General features: G+C 42.3%; 1 protein-coding gene across 1 annotated transcript; it reads left to right on the forward strand.

Moving 5' to 3' along the window:
• The first annotated feature begins 362 nt into the window (after positions 1-362).
• On the forward strand, positions 363-21,404 carry galnt17 (polypeptide N-acetylgalactosaminyltransferase 17). Its single transcript, XM_080429351.1, has 12 exons — positions 363-1,081; positions 1,404-1,771; positions 3,043-3,226; positions 7,103-7,269; positions 13,606-13,780; positions 14,721-14,918; positions 15,982-16,099; positions 16,824-17,009; positions 17,534-17,671; positions 17,943-18,038; positions 19,899-20,060; positions 21,134-21,404. Exons 2-12 carry the CDS (start codon positions 1,519-1,521, stop codon positions 21,266-21,268), a joined length of 1,812 nt encoding a protein of 603 aa, XP_080285477.1. The 5' UTR covers positions 363-1,081; positions 1,404-1,518; the 3' UTR covers positions 21,269-21,404.
• Positions 21,405-24,443: the final 3,039 nt, after the last annotated feature.

The following is a 24,443-nucleotide window of genomic DNA, read 5'->3' on the forward strand; positions in this document are numbered from 1 at the left end:
ATAGGCTACTGTATTTAAACCACTTAAGCCCTTTGGCTATTTTAAAATGATTTTTACACCTTTTATACATTTGAAAACTTGTGATATGGGACATTCTGCATAATGAGTACATAATGAGTACATTTTGATACCAATACCTTTGTACTTTTCCTCAAGTACATTTTGAATTCCGGACTTTCACTTGTAACAGAGTAGCTATTTCTACATTGCAGTATTGATACTTTTACTTTAAGTAAAACAATTGAGTAGTTTTTCCACCATGCATGCACTGCCTACCATAATTGCAGATAATTGGAGCCAGTGTGCGGGCACCCCACCCATCCGTAGCACCACAGTGCTCAAAGCCAAAGGGACGTCTCCGAATCCAGTCCATGTTTTTCTCTGCGCCCTTATTAAGCGCTATTTGGCTCGTATGGAGAATTAGTGAAAAATAACAAGACAGACACAACTCTATCAATTGGCTCAGGGAATAACAGGATGGTGTTTTTTTTGCCCTACTGGATCATTGGGGGGAATATCGGAACACTCAGAAGAGGCATAATTCCACCGTTGACTCGTCGCTGCCTTTGAGGAGCTTATGATGCTGCGTCTGTGGACCATTGTTATTTGCTCTGAATCGTTAGTCTCGGGAATCACATCTTGTAATATATAGGCTATATCTTTTTATTTTTATTGTATTACGACGTATGAAGGATCGGAGCTGATACACCAATAGATTAAAAGGGACACCGAAATGTGCCTGAACGTCTATGGTTATTATTGGTATGTAGATGATTTAAACGGCTGTGTTAAACCCTCGGTGCAGTGATGCATGCGCGCAGTCCTCGATCGCATCCTTGCCGACTTCTGCTGGACATGGAGAAAAATACTTGATAGTCTATACACAGACTCTTACATTATTTAAGATTATACGATTCTTCGCCCAAACATATATATGCTCTCTTCTCTTTGTCATTTTATTCCATGCATGATCTTATTCTTAAAGCACGACATTCTAGCACGGATGAGAGCCTCTGGTCAAGCTCCCGAAATTCCTGGGGAATGAATGCAACCTCAAATAGCCTAAACCCTATGCGAAATGGTAAGAACCTGATTGAAATAATTACGGACATCAAATGGCTTAGAAATAGCAATGACGTGTCATTTTTTTTAATTCATTTTTTAAAGATTTTTGTGCATAATAATGCATATTAACAATAACAACCTACTTTGATGAATTGAATACACAGGACCTCAATGGAAACAAGCCGTAGGGCTTTCTTGGGTTTATCCTTTTAGCATCCTTTTGCATGAAACTGTACCTTTGTGCTTTTTTTGCAAACTGTTAATAAAGTAGGCTATTCAATCAAATAACTCATATACCGGGTCTGCCGATCTAACCCCGATATGCCGATATCTTGCAGCTTTTTGCACATCGCGAGGCAAGGAGCCCTGAATCTGTGACACCTCCTCCTCCAAGATAGTGTGTGTGTGTGTGTGTGTGGTCCTCTCGGAGTTTGGAGGACATCGACGACTTTCATGGCTTTTGTGTACAGAAGATGGAGGGTTTTACTGGTGCTGAATGTGCTCGCGGTTGCGGGGTTCATGACTTTCTGGTCCAAGTGCAACACGCGGAGCATCAAAGCCGCCACCAGCCTGCAGGAGACCTGGGATGACGATGGGAAGAAGAGGCCAAGGGGAAACGGCACGGCTCAAGGTCCCAGCGTCAGTCACGAGGTGCTGCTGAGGAGACTGGGCTCCCTGGAGGACGTCGTATACAGACAGTTGAATGGTAGACTAATACTGCATCTGTTCTCAACCTGTGGGTGGGGGGTGACAGTAAAGCGACAATTTAAGACCTTTTTAATACCTAAAAAAAATAATGAAAAAAGACCATTACTGCATCAAAAGTAATCAACAGACTAGTACTATAAAAACTGGTGAAACTTTGGCCAAATTGTCAAATAACAAAGAAAGAGGCAAACATTTTGAAAATAGCAGATCTACAAGTTCACAACGCCTCGCAGCTATAGTTTCACAATTTTTATCTGTGGAACTGAGTCAAACTAAATTGAATGCCTCAGCTCCTACATTCCAAGTGCTTATCTGGGGTCCCCACTTCAAATAGGATTATTTCGGGGGGTCGCGGCTTGAAAAGGTTGAGAACCACTGGACTGATAGAACACACACCTCATGCACTAGGCATTATTGCCACTGTCACATCATGGTCACAATCATTGTTTATCCCCGCCAGGCCGGAACGACCAAAGGCGGTGGCTTTGCTGACTGTGAGTCATGTCTGTCCATTGGTCTGAAGTGAACAGCTAATTTCTGGCACCGCTGGACCAATTAATTGGTATGAAACATTTCCAGTTTGCACATACACTTCCTGGAGGCCAAGGAAGAACCTCCACCCCAAATATTTCAAATTGCCTTGTTATAGCGCCACCATATTGCCAAACTTCTTTTCCTATTACTCCTACAGATTGTGTCCAAACCTCACGTAAATTGGTACATCATCTGGTTGTCATGTAATCAAGATGTACTGTAAGCCTACCTGATTTTTTTTCTACGATTGGCTTCCATAGTTTTCGGGAGTGGCCTGTTTTGCACCAAATGCCACAAATCATGACGCATGTCCGATTAGTGTAAAACTTTGCACGCACACTCCCAGCAGCCCAAGGAAAATCTGTCTCCCCAAATGTTTCAAATCAGCCTCATGGTGGCGCTAAAATAGGTCGCAACACAGCCCTGGGTGGGAAACTCGGCCTGGCTGGGATCTGCGCTCTATAGCAGCGCACTTTTCTAGTATTAATTGTATCCTTATTGATAGCAATGTCTGTGTGTGTGAGCATGCACATGCTCACACACGGGTGTCACTGTCATCACTTGTCAGGGTGTGTTAAATCACAACCCATGGCTCCCTATGCCTTTGTGGATGTACAGTTTAATACTTTTTCATACAACTTGTGTGCATGGCTGACCAACAATCACAAAATTTCAACAAAAACTAAATAATAGTGATGTGTGGTCTCAATCTGCTCATTTGTTTGCCTTCACCAGGTCTGTCTAAGTCCCTAGGCCTCATTGAGGGCTTTGGAGGCCGTGGTAAAGGCGGAGTTCCTGCCACACTGTCACCATCTGAGGAGAGAGATGCCAAATACCTGAGGGAGAAGTATGGCTACAATGCCTACCTCAGTGACAAAATCTCTCTAGACCGGACCATTCCAGACTACCGTCCAAGCAAGTGAGTAGATTCCCTCCTTGATTGAGGACAGCTATTTATGGTTTTACTTTAGCGATTTCCACGCAATGCAGAGAATTTGGTCTCATGTAACTCTATACAATGCACTAGATGTGAAAATGCAGCACTGCACTTATTGCAGTTACATTTTTGTCCGATATACCTTACCTGTCACTTTTTTATGTTTAATTCTTCCCTTCTTTCTATCCTTAGCACTCACTCTTTATCACCAACACTTTCTGGAGCCTACATGAACACTTATGGGCATGGTTTACCATCGCAAAAACATTTGTGACTTAAATTGTATATCTTAAATATTTTTTTCATAAAACCACCACTGCACCACATGGTTTCCTTAAGTAACTGTATACAGTACCTGCGTGTAGCTACCTCTGTGTGTGTGTGTGTGTGTGTGTGTGTGTGTGTGTGTGTGTGTGTGTGTGTGTGTGTGTGTGTGCGTGCGTGTGTGCGTGTGCGCGTCCACACACGCGTGTGTGTGTGCATGTGTGTGTGTGTGTGCATGTAACCATCATCACAAACCATAGAATTATAATAAATCTAGAGAACGGACGGCTCCACCCCACCCACCTATTCATTTCAATTAAAGTTGCTCACCAGCTCATGAAGCACCCGGAACTTGGTACGCTATGCTTCTGGGATTGGCTCAGACGTTGGAGCCAATAGAGCAGGCGCACTAGCGTTTAAGACAATAGATGCATGCATGCGCAGTACAATTATAAATGTGGAAGTCTTGCAAAACCAGATGTGGTATGGCTTCAATAATCCTCTGTGGTTCTGGGGGCTTGGCACAAACTCATCTGTTCTGCCTTCTTAGTATACAGTATGTGTATGCACTGCAGCTTTCTACAGAAAGTTCTTTTTTTATAAATTCTCCTCTCACTGCCTTTAAAGCAAGCGTCAACCCCCTCCTGTTTGAAAAGACTTGATGATGAGAAACCCCCCCGGCCCATCACTGCTGCCAGCTGTGTGCATCCCGAGGGGGAGTCAGCTCCCATTTCCCACTCAGGAGTGGGAAATGGGAGTTTTTCTTCTTTGTGTTGCTGACATCAAAGTGGCGTGAGAGGCATGTTTGGGTCTGATAGCTATGGGGCAAAAGTGGTATATGGGCTGTAGTCTGAAAAGTCTTCTGTGTTTGGGTTGGGGGTCTTTAACAACTTAAACCCTGTATATTTTGTTGTACGTCAAACTAAAATAGCCAATCTACAAGCTCACAACACATCACATCTTTACACGTTCTGAGCATATAGTTCTTTATGTTCTTTATGTTTTTGCAGAATGTTCGCCTATCATGGCATGCCCATGCTAGGGTTCATGTTGTTAAGCCTAAGTTATACATTGTCGTACGACCATGTAATTTTTCAGGGAAATAAATCATTTTTTTTTATTAGACCACTTTAAAATCAGTGATAAGAGCTACATAGATACAGGTGCGCTGATTTATGTGCGCGGCCGTGCCGGCTTAACTCGACCCCCCCTATATATATTTATTTATTTATTCCGGCCTACTCGGGGACCACACAAGTCGGGAACTATGCATCCCCAATCTCCACCTGGTTATGTAATACCTGTCGTACCCGTCTGTTAGTATCCATATGGAGGTCCCTTTGTCTGTCAGTCTGCCTGTGTAGCTTTTATACCCATATATGGACATACTGTATCTGTCTGTCCTTGTCCCTTTTATGCCAATATATGGAGATCCCTGATGTCGTCAGTATATGCCTATATGGACATATCGGTCAGATCGGTGGTTCTGGACAACTGCTGATCAGACGGACATCTTGCCAGGCACCGCGCTCCCCCGGGTCCTATACCGATACGCACGGCGAGTTTGAAGTCGATGCATGAGCTTGTGATATCACAGAGTGATGTCAGCGCCTGACGTCATCTGTGAACCGTCCACCCTCCGGTGTCCACCCAACGTCCACCCACAAGGACATTTTAATATAATAAAAGGAAGGATGGAGATAGGGCCCTGAAAAGGACTAGCGAACAATTGTCACCTTATTAACAGTGTTAGTGAGGTGCCTAAAATACCTGAGACCCAAATATGTTCACATGTCTCTCCCCTTTCTCTGCCCATGGCTTCCTGTCTCTCTACACTGACCTATCTAAAAAACTAAAAAAGCGTTAAAGCCTAAAATAATGAATCTAAAAAGACAAATGTCAAAAATAAACATTTTTTCCAGACCAGTTTACAACAACTGTGTGGGCAAGGACATTTGTACGGGAGACATTGCTGCAGAGGGACTCATTGGATCTTTGGTTCACTAGATCACTGTAACCCCTAGGCTACCCTGTCATGTTCATTGAATGTGGAGTTCAGCCCTTAAAGGAAGCTAATTTGAACTCTCCTGCTGTATCTCAAAGCCCTAGCTTTGCTACACCTCTCCTACGTCTCATTAGAGCTGTATCCCATTAAACACAAACGATACAGTAGAAAATAGACCTCCTACACTATAGACAGGATGTGAGTGGGTATATATTTATATATTCATATATATATATATTCTTTTGTCTTTTATATATATATATATATATATATATATATATATATAGAGAGAGAGAGAGAGAGAGAGAGAGAGAGAGAGAGAGAGAGAGAGAGAGAGAGAGAGGTTATAATGTGAACAGGAAGAGGCACAGGGTTTGTGTCCGTGAACAAGATGTCAGCAACTCTGCAGCGGCAGCTTGTTCTTGTGTGGTAATGATTTAGGATGAGCAATGCTCAGGAAGCAGAGTTCACAGCAAGGCGTAAGTGATTATAAGAGGCTATATTTAGCTTCCTTCATATGGGAGTGTCACATAGAGTGTGCAAAACGTTTACATAGGAACAAACATTTGACATCCAAACGACAAACGACGGTGTTTGAACTTCACACATCAAGTGTCAGAGGTTTTTTAAAACAGGGCACATCCAGTGCCACCGATCTTACCGTTCACGCTGATATGTTTAGAGCTGTAGACGCCTCGACGAGGACCCGGATGTAAACAAAGGGTGCGTGCGCGATGGTCGTGGGTCCCGACTATCGACTGGAACAATGATATTTCTCAAGATACAGGGTCCATGGATCATTCCTAAGTGGCGTTAGAGCGCCCCCATGTGGAAAAAAAAATCACACCCAGTGTGAAGTGGGCGGTGTTGGTCATCACAGTGGTCATCACAGTGATGGAAGCTCACTTCAATTTTTATTTTTATTTTTTTAAGTGCATAGTCCTATTTATAGGTTATTAATGTCATCATGTGTCTCGCTAGCCAATCACAGTGCTGAATAGAGTCAGCCAATAGAGCCAGCCAATCACAGTACAGCTAGGGGTGTACTAATGAGCCAATCACAGTACAGAGAATGAGGTGTCCCAACCCCACTTATAGTACACCGCCCAAAAATAAGAAAAATAATTGCCCTCACAAGAATCCTCGTTTATGGCACTCGACGTGTGTATTTACAAACACGCACATTTTCGTGTTTGGCACTAAAAAAGAAAATAGGGAAATAGAGTCACAGAATCATGCTCTCATGGATATTTATTAAATTGAATTGAATTGAATTGAATTGAATTGAATTGAATTGAATTGAATTGAATTGAATTGAATTGAATTGAATTGAATTGAATTGAATTGAATTGAATTGAATTGAATAGGGGGAATGATAGTGTGGACCCTGTTTCTCCATTTTACATTGTTCGGTTGCCTAAGACGTTTGTGTCGGGGGTTGTCTGAATTTCTGTTAACGATTTGATTATTTGTTTGTGTGTGTGTGTGTGTGTGTGTGTGTGTGTGTGTGTGTGTGTGTGTGTGTGTGTGTGTGTGTGTGTGTGTGTGTGTGTGTGTGTGTGTGTGTGTGTGTGTGTGTGTGTATCCAGATGCAAGAAGGCCAGCTACCCGAGAGACCTCCCCCAGATCTCCCTCATCTTCATCTTTGTCAACGAGGCTCTGTCAGTGATCCTGCGTTCCGTCCACTCGGCTGTCAATCACACACCGGCTCACCTGCTCAAAGAGATCATCCTGGTTGATGACAACAGCGATGATGGTCAGTATAAAATGCAAACCATATACTGCCTATACATTCTCACCAAAGCCAGGCTTACACTTTCATCCTGGCATCCCCATTTTTGGGAATGACATTACAGGTGAAAATGTTCAAAAATCAATTTCTTCAAAAATAGCAGATCTGCAAGCTCACAACGCTTCGCTTCGCAATGCGTTGTGAGCTTGTACATCGGTTACTGTGTTTTCACCATGGTATAACTCCTGCGGATCCAATGTAGTTATTATTTAGGCACTCTGTAATACTTTTCATTGGTTCAATTAATATTTATAAAACCCACAGAACCCACAGACAGACTTGAACCACTTTCACTTTTCAATTACATTTTTTTAATAGATCGGCCATTTTTGTAGCACATTCGTTGGACATTCATTTATTAAAAAAAACAAAGAAAAAACATAAAAAGTTGAAATATGGAGCTACGTGGTTTCTGCCTGACAGTGACAACATAATACCTGCATTGGCCTAGAATTAAATCCGTCATGTGCTTCCCCTCCTCTGCCTTCTGCTTAGCTATCTTGCTAAGCAGTGGACTGTCCATTCTCATTATATCCTATTATTGCTGCAATTGTATACTGTAGAATTAGGAATGTTCATTTAACACCTCTGAGGGCCAGATTTAGTGAGCCTTTTGTGACATCATTCAATGACATCATTTCGGACAAATTCTAGACCTAAACATGCATGCGATTTATCAAACAGACGCACCAGCCTAGAGATGCAGTTTGCTTGTCATTTTAAGTGCACCTTGAGTTTCATCATAAAGTGCAGCTGTCTCCTTCATGCATATGCATCTAAGAGAGGATCGCTCAAATAACGGGAGGAGATATGATAAGCATGGTTGATTATGCGTTCTGTTGGATTTACTAACACTCATGCAATTTGCGAGGGTTGGTTTTGCGTGAAATCTCTCTGCCTCTAAAAGCAGGTGCAAACTAGAAAATGTGCTCCTCGGAGCACAGGTCTCTGCCAGACGAGGTGGTAAAAGAAAGTACTGTTCCTGATTAATCCTGTCTTACCTATTTATATTACATATTGTGATGTCACGTGAAGCTTGACCAATGTTAGCTGTGAGCGGACGGACACACACACGGACGGACAGAGGGTAAAACATACTCTCCACCATGCCTTCGGCCTGGCAGAGACAATTAGCACAGGCTTTATTAAATGAAGCCTGTAGTGGAGATGACAGTAACTGCAGCGAGGACACAGTGATTGCTGATTGGTCTTGAAAAGCGCAGAGATAGAAATAATGTAACAAGGGAACCAGGAGACCTGGTACTGCCAGACCCCTAGTGGTTGAAATCTGAATGGCCGGACTTCGCATGACGTGTGTGCAGAGGAAAAGAGAGGAAAAGAGGGACAGACCGACCGACCGACCGACCGACAAAGCCTCATGTAGGCCGACCCCCTGGGTCTGGCAAACATAGCATAGGCCTATAGATTAAGCCAGTGTTGAGCAACCTGGGGTCTGGGCCCCTCCCTTTTTCAACATTTTTCAAAAAGTAAAAAAAGCAAAATTAGCGTAGCTCTGTAAGCTCACAACACGTTGCATCACGATGCGTTGTGAACTTGTAGCAGTGGCGTCCCCAGGAATTACATTTAGGCCAGGTGAGATCCCCCCCCCCCCCTCTATTACCCCCAAAAAAGAAATTTCCCCTCAATCCAAAATCGGCGATCGAAAACCGGCGAAGGTGGCTGTTTTTAAGATGTTTTGGCCATTATCTCTGGAATGGAAGGTCCAATCTGCTCAGTTCAAAGCTTGTTGGATGCGTGACTTTGAGGACATTAAGCACGCAATGACTTATAACCTTTTCAGGTTATTTGGGTTTTCTAGGGGAGACGAGATCTTAGTTGGGCAGGCGACCACCTGTCCTGCCTCTACAGTGGGTAAGCCTCTGGCTTGTAGATAGGCTATTTTCGCTATTAGTCAAATGAGAAGGACATACTGTAGGGCTTAAGTGGTCAACATTTCTGAAAAATACAAGTTGTGTGCGTGCGTGGTGCATGTGTTGGGGGTCACAGCTAGTGTCAGATGTAAGAAGGGGGGGGCTCAAGGAAAAAAGGTTGGGAACCACTGGATTAAGCAGTCACACAATAATTACTCTAAGGTTTCAAAGACAACCTTGAACCTCCCACACAATGTTCTCATGCTATCCCGCTAATAGTTAAAGTTGTACAATGCAGATTCACAAATAACGATTTTTAGCAACCTCTGCTGGTCACTACCGTCACTGCATACAATTTCCGTAGTCCTCGATTACCCAGAATTCCATTTGTTTTCACCGGAAGCCGGAAACGTTTCAAAAAGCGTTCTTTTAATTGTTTTATACTATCTGCGGATCGTTTCTCTTAGCCAGTGGAGCATTAGTTACCATGAGCTGTGCTTTCTTTTTCTGTTCTTTTTCGATCTTCCAATCCTACATTCTCTTAAAATCTGCGTGAGGTTCCTTTTTGTTATTAGCGCGGTAGTTCCTGGCCAAACAGGAAACCGTTGCGGTAGTTCCTGGCCAAACAGGAAACCAGTGCATTTCCGCCTCCGTTTTCCGGCCAGATGACGTCATTTTCCCGGGAAAGTCCCCCCCGACACCGTTCAATAGAAAATATATAAATAAAAGGCTTCCGGGGGTGAAATTCATGGAGTGGGTGTTGTGAAACTTTTGCCACTCACAAAAGATATACAATTTTACTTTAGTTTTGTTGAAAACGTTACCTAGTATTACTTTAAGCTCCTTTCATCTCTAGCCTACACTATCTGGCATCTGGATAAATACAATCTGCCATAGCACTGCATCTGAAATATCACAGCCCATTGTCATGCCTGTGCCACGTAAATGCACTTTTATGGCGCACAAGTTTCCTCACATTCAACGGTGACATTCATTGCACTATTCATTCTACTATACTACACAGGAGTTCAAAAAGAAAAAAAGGTCCAAGGCACAAGTTTAAAAGGCTTTAAGATGGCTATTCCATGGTTAAATTATTAAAACGGAAAATATAGACAATACCTGTGCATGTTAAAACAGAACTGGATTTTTACCTATAATACTCTCTGAGCAATAGTCCCACACTTGGTCATTTGTAGATACATTGTGTCCCTCCTCCCCAGCATCACTGACTGTAGTATATTCTTAAGCTGGCTGAGGTCTCCAAATTCCACCAATCCATTGAACCTTTTGCGCTCTTCAAACGCAGAATACAACTAGTAGGCAGTCCCAATGTGCTGATGGCATAATTAGCTGCTGCTTTAGCAAAGCTGACATTAATTTCATGCACTTTATACCAACGCAGATTGCATTTAAGGCAATCACTTTAGATTGTGCCTTTGATGTATCTTGCCCTGAGAGTGTAAAAATAGTTTAAATTGACACTCAGGATATTGAATGTATTCTTGTGTGTCCAAAACTGTTAAATTGGAAAAAAATATCCTGTGTTCCAAAGGATCCAATGTAGTTATTATTTAGTCACAAGCAATTGTTAATACTTTGGTTCAATATTTAAAAACCCACAGATAGACTTAACCACTTTCACTTTAAAAAAATCTTCAAAAATAGCAAGAATAGCAGATCTAGGAGCTCACAACGCGTTTGCATCGCGACCATTAAACATACATGTGAGCTCCCCCATGAGCATTGTGTGCCAGCCAGAAAGCACTGCACAGAAGACAGAAGCATCCTTGAGGGAATTTCATATCATTAATTTCAGTCGGCCACAATCTGCCCAGCTTATCTTTTGTGCCTTCCACAGTATGTTTTGGGACACTGACTAAGTACCCTAATAAATTATTATCTTTATTTCACATTCACTGGCAGCTCCCTTATCCTGTTCCAGTTCTCCACGTGTACAAACACTTACAACCAAATACACTGCATATTGCATAGCAACACAAAGTCCCAGCTTCATGTTTATTTGGAGAGGATTTTGTCGTGCATCTGCTGACAGACAGCTGTCTGAGTGGTTGTCACATGAGGACAGTGCATGGCGGGGGGGGGGACTCCATTGACATGGCAAGGTGACAAGCGTCCCCTTGACAAAAGCTGCGTCTGGCGTTATGCAGGCGCATAACGATGACTGATGTTGTCGGCTCTTGCGTTCCAGACAGCAGCGCAGCACAATAGTACGTCACTGGAGAGGAGATGTTTCCTTCTTATTTATCGGGCAGCTCTGCCAAGCTGGGGTTTGTGAAATGAAGGGACCAGGCGATATTGGGGGGGCGGGGGTGAGGTGATTCCTGGATGGCATGGAGAATGACGTGAAGAAGAGATGAAACTAGGCAGCAGAATGGATGGAGCGAGGAGTGAGAGTGAAAAGAGAAGAGCCAGAGAGTGGCTTGGAGAGAGAGAGGCTATTAGGGAAAGTGGAAGGTTAAAAGAGGGGGGGGGGGGGGCTGGAAAAGAATAGTGAGAAGGGAGAGAAAGGGTGAAAGGGTGAAATGCAATGGGTAGATTGAAGCCTTATTTATACCTCGTCAGACGTCCGCGTTGCTCGTGGAAAATAACTGCGGTGAAAAGCAGTTTGCAAAGCAAAGAGATAAGATTGCAGGACGTGGGCAGAATGACAGACTTGTTATGACTGGAGAGAAAGAGTCAATCGACATAAAAAGTCACTGAGGAAAGCCCTGAATTGGCCTGAAATGCGAGGAGAGCGATGAAGAACAAGAGCATGAGAGAAAAACGAGGCAGAGACAGTTCAATCCCCCCCCCCCCCCCCCCCCCCTTTGCTCTTGGCACTGGTGGATGGCTGAGAGCCAGCTATCCATCACAGAGGGGAACGAGGAGAGATTGAGGCGGCAGAGAAAGCAAGACGTGCAAACAAATAACACTCACCTTCCTTTTCTGGTTGCGTGAGTCCTCTGGTTCCGTGGCCTGGCGTTGTGGTGTGGTCACAACGCAAGGCAAGGGTGACTTTGATTGATTGCTTGAATACTTTATTAACATGCTTATTAACAGTACAGGAAGTACAGTCAAAGGTTATGCTTAAAGGATAATACAAAAATCCCCAGGGGCTTGTTTCCATTGTGGGTTGTTTGTACTCAATTAATCAGTAATACATATATATATATATATATAATACAGACTATACAATACAAATATACTACAACACATATTGGAATAAATCTCAGTGGAATCCTTTTTTTAGGTATATTTACAGAGAAAGTAGGGGAGGGGGCGGGGCACAGGGGATTCATTCTACTATCAAGGTGTTCAAGGCATAGAGTTAAAAATAATAGAGACGGCACCCGAAATCCCCTCCCATCCACTTGCATTGAGTTGCTCACTCAGCGCATGAAGCGAATTCACCCCTTCTTCCGGGTTGGAAAGTGTGATGGGCGTAGCCTATTTGGGGCCACTGTGATACGTTCTGCGTCACAGAAGTGACGCGTTTTACGTCACAGAGGTGCGCGGCCCCGTGCGCAAGCTTGTGCGCAAGCTCGTGAGTCGAGCCCATTGGTTGAAATAGTTTTCGCTCGTACATTGTGCAGTGGCCCCGTCCGTTTAAGCTGCAGTACCTACGAATGGCCAGCATGTCCATTTCGCTTCAATGCAACCACTGGGCTCTGGGGGCTTGGTTCAAGGAGTTAAACTATGTTCACTTCTTCTGTATTTAATTACTCGCCTGTGCTGCACTGTGAAAATAACCACTGTTATTATACACACACACACACACACACACACACAAACGTCCGTGTGTTTACTGTATGTCTGAAAGATAAAAAGAGAGACAGTCATTTGTTGTGTAAGTTTATGTTGGCAAGTGCATGTGTGTGAGGCCAGATGCAGTAGGTGTGCATGTGCATGTTTACAGCATGTGCATGTATACAGCATGTGCATGTGTACAGCTTGTGCATGTGTACATCATGTGCATGTGTACATCATGTGCATGTGTACAGCGTGTACATGCTTGAATGCCTGATGCAAAGGGAGCAAGGCTCTGGGAGCAAAAGGAGTGGGAGATCAAAGGTGGCTCTTTGCTCTGTGAGCTTCAGACACTCGCTTTTGAGTCATCTTGAGACTGGAAAGCAATACACCACCACAGGGAAATGTGTCTTATCTTTATGTAGATCTGTGTGTGTGTGTGTGTGTGTGTGTGTGTGTGTGTGTGTGTGTGTGTGTGTGTGTGTGTGTGTGTGCGTGTGCGTGTGCGTGTGCGTGTGTGTGTGTGTGTGTGTTTGTGTGTGTTTTCACAACTTTTTTGTAACTGATTCAAGCCTCTTTTCCCCTTTTATTGGGAGTTGGAGGATATATTATGTACTGAATATGTGCAGCACGTGAACACAGCGATGAGGGTTGTTGATAAGTGACTTTTGTGGCCCAGAGCAACTGAAAGGACCGTTGGAGGAGTACGTAAACAAGCGCTACCCGGGCCTGGTGAAGATAGTCAGGAACCAGAAGAGAGAAGGACTGATACGTGCAAGAATTGAGGGCTGGAAGGTGGCTAGCGCTGAGGTGACAGGCTTCTTTGATGCCCATGTGGAGTTCACACCATCCTGGTGAGTGGGTTTTCTATCCTGTGCACTGTGACGTATAAAGGCTAGTCAAACTGCCATTTGGGGATAATGGTGGCAAGTAGTTGCAGTTGCAAGGAGTTGCAAGGAGTTGCATTGGTGTGGACTGACCTTAAGGACCTGGCAACCAAGGCAGTAAAATAAAAGGGATTTGTGTAGGAATGAAGCACTACATTCTACTAGTAGACATATGCTTATTCATTATTATAAGTTACAAACATGACCTTTTGGATTCATAGGATCTTCATACTGCTTTCAAAAACTACTGCTAAGATTTTTTTACAAGGAATAGGCCCTGTTTCCCAGTGTAAAAAACATTGAAATACATATCATTAACAATTTGGTTTGCTTGCTATTTGAAGGGTTACTTCATCCATATTTAACGTGAGTCCTATCGTAATAACTAATAACTTGGTACAACTTCAGGGACTGATTGGTTGGCTGACTGAAGTGAGATGGGGAGCAGAGATCATAAGAGAACTGTGTGCCATTTGTCTCTAAAGCGGGCAGCATACTGAAGAAGAAGTCAAAATGATTTTGGCTTGCTGAAACCAAAGTAGTTCTCTGCAGATTGAATTGTTTTATACTCAATGCAGTTTCGCTTTGAATGTTTAACATTTTTACGTTACAAAGACCCCGCCCCTTCTGACCAATCAATCACACACAATTTTCACATTGCTGTCATCTGGCAACATTTTGGAGGTGCAAGAAGTGCTGAAAAGAACTTTAGCAAGGCATGAGTTTGTTTTCTCCGCAATCAATTAATTTTGTTCTTACGACCTCGCTGAAGTGTGTGTGTGTGTGTGTGTGTGTGTGTGTGTGTGTGTGTGTGTGTGACTGTGTGACTGTGTGTGTGTGTGTGTGTGTGTGTGTGTGTGTGTGTGTGTGTGTGTGTGTGTGTGTGTGTGTGTGTGTGCTCTTTAAGGGCTGAGCCAGTTCTGGCCAGAATCAAAGAGGATCACAAGAGGATCATCCTGCCCTCCATCGACAACATCAAGCATGACACATTTGAGTTGGAGCGCTATGAGAACTCAGGCCACGGCTACAACTGGGAGTTGTGGTGCATGTATATCAACCCACCCAAGCAGTGGTGGGATGAGGGAGACACCACCGCACCAATCAGGTATGGATATGGCTTCTCTCTCACCAAGTCGCTTTACTCACTAACTATACTGTACTTGATTCCTAACTCACTCGTGTTGTGTGTACTCGCACACACGCGTACTGACACAAACGCGCATGCACGCACACACGTTGTATTATCATACCTTAAAGGACGCTGACAACAGTGATCTCAAACCCTAATTCCAATCTCAACCTTCACTTCAACATGTCTTATCTTAGCCTTTGTCCTAAATTCAATGGTACACGAAATATCCTGCACATTTCAACGCTGAATTGCCCTTCTGTGCAGACAGGAAGGGAAACAACCGTGGACAATAGCTCTACCACTTGTCCATCCTGGCATTGTATGCATCTAGCTGGGCATCAAGCTCCTCTGCAGAAAGCTGCTGTTTGGGGCCACCACCAGCACCAGTCCTCACACACACACACACACACACACACGCACACGCACACGCACACGCACACGCACACGCACATTCACACGCACACGCACACCCACACGCACACACACACACACACACACACACACACACACACACACACACACACACACACACACACACACACACACACACACACACACACATGGACAAATGGACACCTCCCTAACCCCCTCCTTCATGGTCCATTTACAATAAATTGGTTTGGACTAGGCTGTTTTCCATCTGCACAAGAAGCATTTCTGCCTTTCATAGAGTTTTTATCCACTGCTATTTTTTCATCATGCACCTCTGTATATTGGACTTTGTATATTTGATTTGACTGTGCCTCCCTGTTGTTTGGACTTGTTCTCTTTTTGTGTTCCTTTCTTCTCAATTCTCTCTTTCTCTATTCTAATTCTTCCTGAACAGTGTTGATAATTTCACCCATTCTTTTACACCAATCATGTGATGTGGGCCGTTGTTTAGAGAGACACCGATCGCGTCTGCGTCACTCCCACACAAACAAAATGCCAGTGTGGCTTCGAGCAACAGGGGACGTGGCCTACATGCTCAGTCATTGCTAAAATAAACAGATGAGGATCTCATTTTTCTGCTGTTGTTGAATTTCCCTTATGACAGGACTCCTGCTATGATTGGCTGCTCCTTTGTGGCCAACCGGGACTACTTTGGGGAGTTGGGCTTGCTGGACTCTGGCATGGACGTTTATGGAGGAGAGAACATTGAACTGGGGATCCGGGTTTGTGTGTCACCCTGTTTTCTATTCCATCTCCACCTCCCAACGCCCAGTTGTTTTTAAGTGGAGCAGTGGCTGCTGTAGCGTGGCATCGCTGACAAAATGAGGACCCATTAAGAGTCTGGGCGTAGAAGTTCTGCATATGCAGCACACAGAGGAGGGCAATACAGATAGATAGGACTCACAGAAGAGGACAAAGGCAACTATAGATATTTGGTCATTATGCATTTTTAAGGGAAGAGAAAGAGGGAGAGAGGGAGGGAGAGAGAGAGAGAGAGAGAGAGAGAGAGAGAGAGAGAGAGAGAGAGAGAGAGAGACACGCACGCACGCACGCACGCACGCACGCACACACACACACACACACACACACACACACACACACACACACACACACACACACACACACACACACACACACACACACACACACACACACACACACACACACACACACACACACACACACACACACACACACACACACACACAGAGAGAGAGAGATGAATATTGTTGTTCTGGTTAGTACAGTGTTAGTGTTTATTGTTGTTTTAACATGCAATACTGGACAAGGTATTCTTAGAATTCAGCGATTTCCCGATCCATACATTGGCCACTGTCATTATCAATAATAATAATAACCACCAGCAATTTAAAAAAAAACTTTTTTGACCATGTTTGTAATATCTTATTAATGCTAACACAGTGTCTGATACCATGCACCTTTCAGGTATGGCTGTGTGGAGGAAGCATGGAGGTGCTTCCTTGTTCCAGGGTGGCTCACATCGCCCGGATGAAGAAACCCTACCACAGTAACATAGCTTTTCACACACGCCGCAACGCCCTGCGTGTGGCAGAGGTGTGGATGGACGAGTTTAAGTCCAACGTTTACCTGGCCTGGAACATCCCCATGGAGGTGAGAGTTTTTTCTTTCCTACAACACACAACACTCATAAGGTTCTGGAATGAAATGGGAAAAAAATATTTTTTTATACACATTTGAAGTTTAAAGTTTTACACTCCAGTATAGACAGAAAAACAGTGGGTAAACAAAGCAAGTCCCTCTCATTCACAGAGCATATTCATAGCACTACTGCTGTGGTACTGTAGAACGTCTGTCCGTGTCATTAATACAACATTATCTGTCATAATCCAGCCAGCTATAAACCATGCTGTCAACTATGAAAGTGCATGGCAAATCAAAGATCTTATAACTTTGCATAAATATTCAAGCCGCCGCAAAATCTTTCCACCAGAATACTGATTCTCTTCTCTTCTATCTCATCTATTGAACTTCCTCATTTGCTGTGAAGCACATCTGTCTTTCCTCGTGTTTGAAATGTCCTATACACATAAAGGTTTACTGGACTTGACTCAATCGAACCTAACTCGGCTGAACTTGACCTTGACTCGTGCATGGCGCGTTTCATCTCTCGGCAGAACCATGGCATCGACTATGGAGACATTTCTCAGCGGCTGGTGCTCAGGAGGAGTCTACAGTGTAAGAATTTTGAGTGGTACCTGGATAATGTCTACCCGGAAATGAGGAGGTACAACAATACACTCTTCTACGGTGAGGTGAGTCAACACAACAGCCAAATCCGAGAATGAATAGGAGCCAGACTGCAGAGAAATGTTTAACAGCTTCCATGGTCTGTAATTAAAAAAAGGAAAAAAACAAGAAAAGATGCACATTAATGCTTGCAAATGAGAACTGAATGGTTGAGATTTAAAATGGATGAGATTGCTTAACAGTCGTGTGTATATCTGTTGTGATGATTTCATTTCATACAATTGGATTTTTGTCCATGGTGCTGTGACTTACAAACTCTATTTTGTGTTATTTTAGATTCGTAATACTAAAGTAACCCACTTGTGTATGGACCAGGGTGTGAAGGAGAATCACACAGCCACTCTGCATCCCTGCCATGGATGGGGCCCCCAGGTATGACATTGTATTCTAAAAAAATCACACCCTGTGTGAAGTGGGCGGTGTCTTGCTAGCTAATCACAATACTGAATGGAGTCAACCAATCATGTACAAAGAATAAATACATTTATTGAAACACTCTTTATGATGGAAGAAACCATAACTTTAAAAAAACAAAATTATGTTTTTTTTTTTAAGTTATGGTTTCTTATATAGGGCTATGCACATGTGTCATGTGACACTGGCCAATCACAGTCCTGAATAGACTGTGATTGGCCAATCACGGTGCAGGGTTAGGCGGGGTACATTTTTGGCCAATCACAGCGCAGGATTTGTTGTACAAATATCCAAACCTCACTTATAGGGGCGGTTTCACCGCCCAAAAATGTGGACCTCGTACAGTATTTGGCTCCGATGTGGATCTCAGATTCATGTGGCCAGACTGTGACGTCAGTCGTCTATGACGTATCTACAGTATGACGTTTGACAGTATGACGCCATTAACTTCGATTATAAAGTTTAAGTTCAAGTATTTTATAAAGCATAAATTATTTGAAAACATATTGGTGGATGTACTTCTGTGCGGGGCGGCAGTTGCTCAGGGGTAGAGTGGCCGGGTAGAGTGAAGTGGAAACCGCAAGGTTCCCAGTTCGATCCCGGGCTCGAACAGAATTAGTGTCGAAACCCCTAATTGCTCCCGATGAGCAGGTTGGTGCCTTGCATGGTTTCCTCCGCCATCGGTGTATGTGTGTGTGAATGGGTGAATGTAATGCACAATCTATGTAAAGCGCTTTGGATAAAAGCGCTATATAAATGCACCATTTACCATTTATTTTACTTCTGTGGTCCATTGGCAATGTGCATAAAAGGTGTGTGTGCACGCACACATGCACGCAGCACTTATAGCCACGGCATAAAAATGGAAAGGGGAAAGAAATTTTTGCTCTTACAAAATGATCCAACTATGCTGGAGAAAACATTTACCATCATTATTGTACCATGTACAGTAAGTGTTCTCTCAAGTATGTCAATTATTGATTGAATGTATTCATTTTATACAGGGATTACTTGGCTTCAATGGCTTCAATGGCACAAAGGCTTTAACCAGCTACATCTAATTCTGTCTTTTGGCCACTGGTTATATTTTTATCTAGTTATATTTCTATCTCCCACTGAATATTAAGCTGCATTAGGCTAGTACCTTAAAGTAGGCTAGGAGATTAGATGTATGAAATCATTGTACATTTGTTAGATTATGCTATTTAACAGACCAATAGATTATTTGGGTGGGTTTGATTGATTGATTGATGTACTTTTATTTAGTAAGACATGAGAATCACAGTAGCCTACATAGAAGTACAAATTCACAATACAAGGTCTACTAAACTGGAAGACTCAGTTAAGCACGCAGGGTCCTAAAGGGACATGTCTAATATCACAGCAATACAAGATAGTAAGATACACCATACAATCACAGGTTTCACAGTTGTGCGCGTGTGTGTGAGTGAGAGCCTATACTTGTGAGCGCCAAATGTCTCCATAAGAAAAATGGTTGTTTATGGTTTAAGAACATTAAAAAAAGATTCAGGTTGGGGTTAGGGTTAAGATTAATCATTTAGAGTTTAGATTTATGGGTTACGGTTAGAGTTTCCCCTATTTTATACAGTACATAGTTGTATGTAACACACCGAAAAATAGCCGACCTACAAGAAGCAAGCAACGCGTTGTGAGCTTGTAGATCTGCAATTTTTCAGCTACTTTCAGCGAATTTCAATGCTGGCCTGAAATTTCCTCAGAAGTATATTAATGCAAACATGTGTGTGCGCGTGTGTGTGTGTGCGTGCATACTGTATGTGTGTGTGTGTGTTCCTCCAGTTAGGGCGATATACCAAAGAGGGTCAGTTGTTCCTGGGCCCTCTCGGCAGCACAGGGGAGGACACACGCTGCGTGGTGGACGACCAGATAAGCACCTTCCCCCAGCTGCTCAACTGTGACAAGGTGCCCATTGCCAAGCAGAAGGCATGGCACTTCACTCAGGTGAGGAGGGGCAGAGCTGTGTGCACTCTCACCCGCAGTGCATGACATTGATGTTGTGTTCCACTTCCAGCACAGGGGTGGCCACAGTGTGCTAGTGGAGTGTTTAACAAACATATAGGGCCCTGACCCAATTTGGCAGTGGTGGAAAAAGTACTCACATTTTTTACCAAAGTAAAAGTATCAATACTGCAATGTAGAAGTACTCTGTTACAAGTAAAAGTCCGGAATTCAAAATGTATTTGAGTAAAAGTCCAAAAGTATTGGTATTATAATGTACTTAAAGCAAAAAGTAGAAAGTACTCATTATGCAGAATGTCCCATTTCACAAGTTTTCAAATGTATAAAATGTAATACAAATCTTTGAAAATGGCCGAAATGTATATAGGGCTGAAGTGGGTAATGTATGTTTTGTAACAATAATCCAAATCTAAAAAGTAACTAGTAACTAAAGTTTTCAAATGATTGTAGAGGAGTAAAAGTGCAATATTTGCCTCTGAGATGTAGTGGAGTAGAAGTAAAAGTACTGTAAATTGGAAATACTCCACTAAAGTAAAAGTACCTCAACATTTAAGTACAGTACTTGAATAAATGTACTTAGTTACTTTACACCACTGCAATTTCGCTATTTTAAAGTGGTTAATTCGTAATGTATTTTTGTCAGTTTGGTTTGCGGGAAACTTTTGGGTCTTGAGCTAAAAAAGTTTGGGTATCCCTGTACTAGTGATTAGATGATTAGGTGCACTGTCCTGAAGCAGGGTTAAGGGATTCAGGGGTGTTTATTGTCGCCAATCATATTTGCACATTCAAGGCATTAGATCTGGTGAGGTTTGTGCATATACCTAAGTCATGTCTCCAACCTTAACCGAATAAGCCGTTTTTTAATCCAATGAGGTGCTAGTTTTTTTCCTGCACTTTAAAACGTATTGTGTTGTATTAAGAATATGTGTCAATATCACACATGGCTCCCCTCATTGTTCCCCTTGTTCGGTTTTGCTTAGATAACTGCAGCTCCCCCCAGCGCGATATTAATGACTATTAAAGTCCTGATTGTCTCTTTTGTCATTGTCCTTCAGAACCAATCCATCATAAACCGAGCCACGGGGCGCTGTCTGGAAGTCGTGCCAGCAAATGTTTACTTCGGCTACCTGCTGGTCCTCCAGGCCTGCTCCGGACAGCGATGGATCATCAAAAACACCATGAGACAGTAGCGGCTAGCAGCCCCTACCAGTCCCACACAATTTTCAAGAGCTGTCACGGACATAATAACTTCAAAAGGGTCCAGTGACCCCTTTAGCTTTGCTGGGGGATGTTTCTGATGATGTTTAACATACATCCTTTAATGTACTCATCAATCAATCAGAGATTGAGAGAGAGAAAGAGATTTGGAGGAGAGAGAGAGAGAGAGAGAGAGAGAGAGAGAGAGAGAGAGAGAGAGAGAGAGAGAGAGAGAGAGAGAGAGGAGAGAGAGAGAGAGAGAGAGAGAGAGAGAGAGAGAGAGATAGTGCTTTTGGAAGCAGACCTCTTTTATACACATCAAGCACTGAATGAGGGAAGCAACATATACCAGAGCAATTCTGTCCTTGGAAGATCTGTCAACCCTGTGATGAGCTTTCATCATACAGTAATTAGGCACCGGGACCTTTTTAAATTCCTTGGTTTATGGACTTTTTAAGATCTTTTGTGAGGAAAGAGTTTATCTGCATCATAAAACTTTATCTGCATTATTACATTCTGTGTCATTTTATACATTTTATTAAGATGTAATGGATTATGATAAAAATTACCAGGAACTGATATGTCAGTAACATGCACTGGTCAGAATACATTTTGTTGCTTGATTAATGGTTAGTTTATTGTAGGTTACAAGATGATTTTATATGTTGTGGAATTCAGTTGGTTGGTTTTATTTGATTTTATTGAAAGCATTCTGTAGCAACATGCAATGCATCTAGTAGCATGACTGTTAATAATGCACACAGGGATTCTTTGATTTTCAGACTCTTGGATAATGTAGTGGATAGTGCTAGTTTAGTCATACGGTTACATGCTGAGTGCCATACTACTACTACTACAGAACCATTCACAACCAATGGGATGTAGTTTGAAGCACTTTCTTATGATCACTGATATGAAGCTCCAGACTATGAATGAAATTGAAAACAGGAATGGGAAAAACGCACAAATGTATTGTTCATGTAAATGCCGAAGCCCTTCAAGGCCAGTATTATCATTGTACTAACAATGATAATGAATTATATCAGATGTCATATATTTCAATAATTCAGTGTTACCAGTTGGATTTTCTTCCGAGACTGTCTTCCAATAAATAGCTGGATTATTGATTTTATATTGCTTGTATGAAATCTGTTTTGTCTCTCCTCTCTTAATACCCAAATATGTCATGCTTATAATTCTCAGTAAAGGCAAAACATGATAAATTGTATGCCATTATGAATTGTACATTAAGTATTGTTTAACTTTAGGCTTTTAAGTATTAAGCCAAAATCTGTAATGATCTTTTAAGAAAATCAGCAGGAGTGGATGAGGTGGCCAGGTTATCTCTCTCACAAGAGGTGTTTGTCCACGCGAAACAAGAGAAGCTTTTACAAATTTGCAATGCTTTTTGGAAATGTATATCCTACACTAAAGAATCGTTTCCAACATGTCTGTATTCCATTGGAGGAGACAATGCAGATGATTGTGCAGTGAATCTCAACAATTTTTTTGTAGACACATTCTTTTTGAATTGCATCATTTCTGAATCATTCCCCACTCATTATGCAGAATGTCCCACTTTTCAAATGTATAAAGATCTTTTGAAAATAGCCGATCTACAAGCTCACAATGCGTCACTTCGTGACGCATTGTGAGCTTGTAGATCGGCTATTTTCAGATGGCCGAAATCTATATTGGGCTGAAGTGGTTAATGTATGTTTTGTAATAATAATCAAAATCTACAAAGTCACTAGTAACTAAAGTTTTCAAATAATTGTAGTGTAGTAAAAGTATAAGATTTGCCTCTGAGATCTAGTGGAGTAGAAGTAAAAGTACAGAAAATTTGAATTATTCCAGTAAAGTAAAAAATACCTCAAAACTGTACTTAAGTATAGTAGGCTACTTAGGTAAATGTACTTAGTTACTTTACACCCCTGATGCTAACACACAGAATGCTAATCACTCTCTTGGTGCCTGGAGCTGAAAGTAGGAAGCTACGAAGCCATGGGGTTCCTGGGTTAGATTAGTTATTAAATGACTGTACATAAAACATGGTCGGAAGATAATTACAAAAACACTTCACAATTATAGAAAAATGTCCTGTAAGGGGAGGACGCACACTGGTGTGGTGGACGACCACACAGCCACACACCATATTTAATGCATCGGTTGGGAGAGTTCAGGTTTCGATACCCGCTGTGTTTTGAAACATCCCATATATATATATATTTTTTTTTTTCGGTTGTGTGGCTATAGGGGAATATTTTATTTTTACTTTAAACAATTAAAATAAAGCTTTTTTTTTGCAATTTTAACCAGAGAATGTGAGCAAATGCTATTCCCAGAAAACTAAACTCCCTCCAGTAGAAAAGACTACTCTTCAGATGGTACTACTCTATTTGATGTTTGGGCGCTGGTCTTCAGACGGTACTACTCTATTTGATGTGTGGACGCTGGTCTTCAGATCGTAATACTCTATTTGATGTTTGGGCCCTGGTCTTCAGATGGTACTACTCTATTTGATGTGTGGGCGCTGGTATTCAGACAGTAGGCTACTATTCTACTTGATTAATTTGAAGAATTCTGCCTGGCCAGTGTGTTCATTATATATTTATTGCTACATCAATTATTATGGCATTTCCAGCTGTGGCCTTAACATTAATCTTGTGACAATTTTTAAATGTCACAAGATTAATGTTTCCTGTATGGGAATTATGGGATTTATGACAGTAATGATAATATACTATAGGCTACTGATAAAGTTATGAATGGGATCCTGCCTGTGCAACAACAAATGTATCAGCCTCACTGATTTATTATGTTATACTACCCTCTTGTGGTATGAACAGTAAAGTAAAATGAAAGAGCCAAATCACAGCATCCCTGCGACAGGGCCTGTCACAGACCTGTGACATGATACTGAGTGACCATGATTACATCATCAGTATCATGTCAGTGACAGTATCATGGTCAGTGTCAGTGTATCATGGTCAGTACCATTTCAGTATCATGTCAATATCATGGTCAGTATCATGTCAGTGTATCATGGTCAGTATGTTGTCAGTATCATGGTCAGAATCATTTCAGTATCATGTCAATATCATTGTCAGTATCATGTCAGTTACAGTATCATATATTGCCGCCGCCCAAGAGCCCCCCTTTAAAAAC

Source organism: Gymnoscopelus braueri (assembly GCF_963280865.1).
Source record: "Gymnoscopelus braueri genome assembly, chromosome: 5".
Classification (NCBI taxonomy): Eukaryota; Metazoa; Chordata; class Actinopteri; order Myctophiformes; family Myctophidae; genus Gymnoscopelus; species Gymnoscopelus braueri.

Bases quoted from the DNA above. Each gene is read 5' to 3' on its own strand.
- galnt17 (XM_080429351.1), top strand. From the start codon at position 1,519: ATGGCTTTTGTGTACAGAAGATGGAGGGTTTTACTGGTGCTGAATGTG. The intron at 14,919-15,981 runs GTATGGATATGG...CCCTTATGACAG, and splicing joins GACACCACCGCACCAATCAG to GACTCCTGCTATGATTGGCT. The intron at 17,010-17,533 runs GTGAGAGTTTTT...ATCTCTCGGCAG, and splicing joins CCTGGAACATCCCCATGGAG to AACCATGGCATCGACTATGG.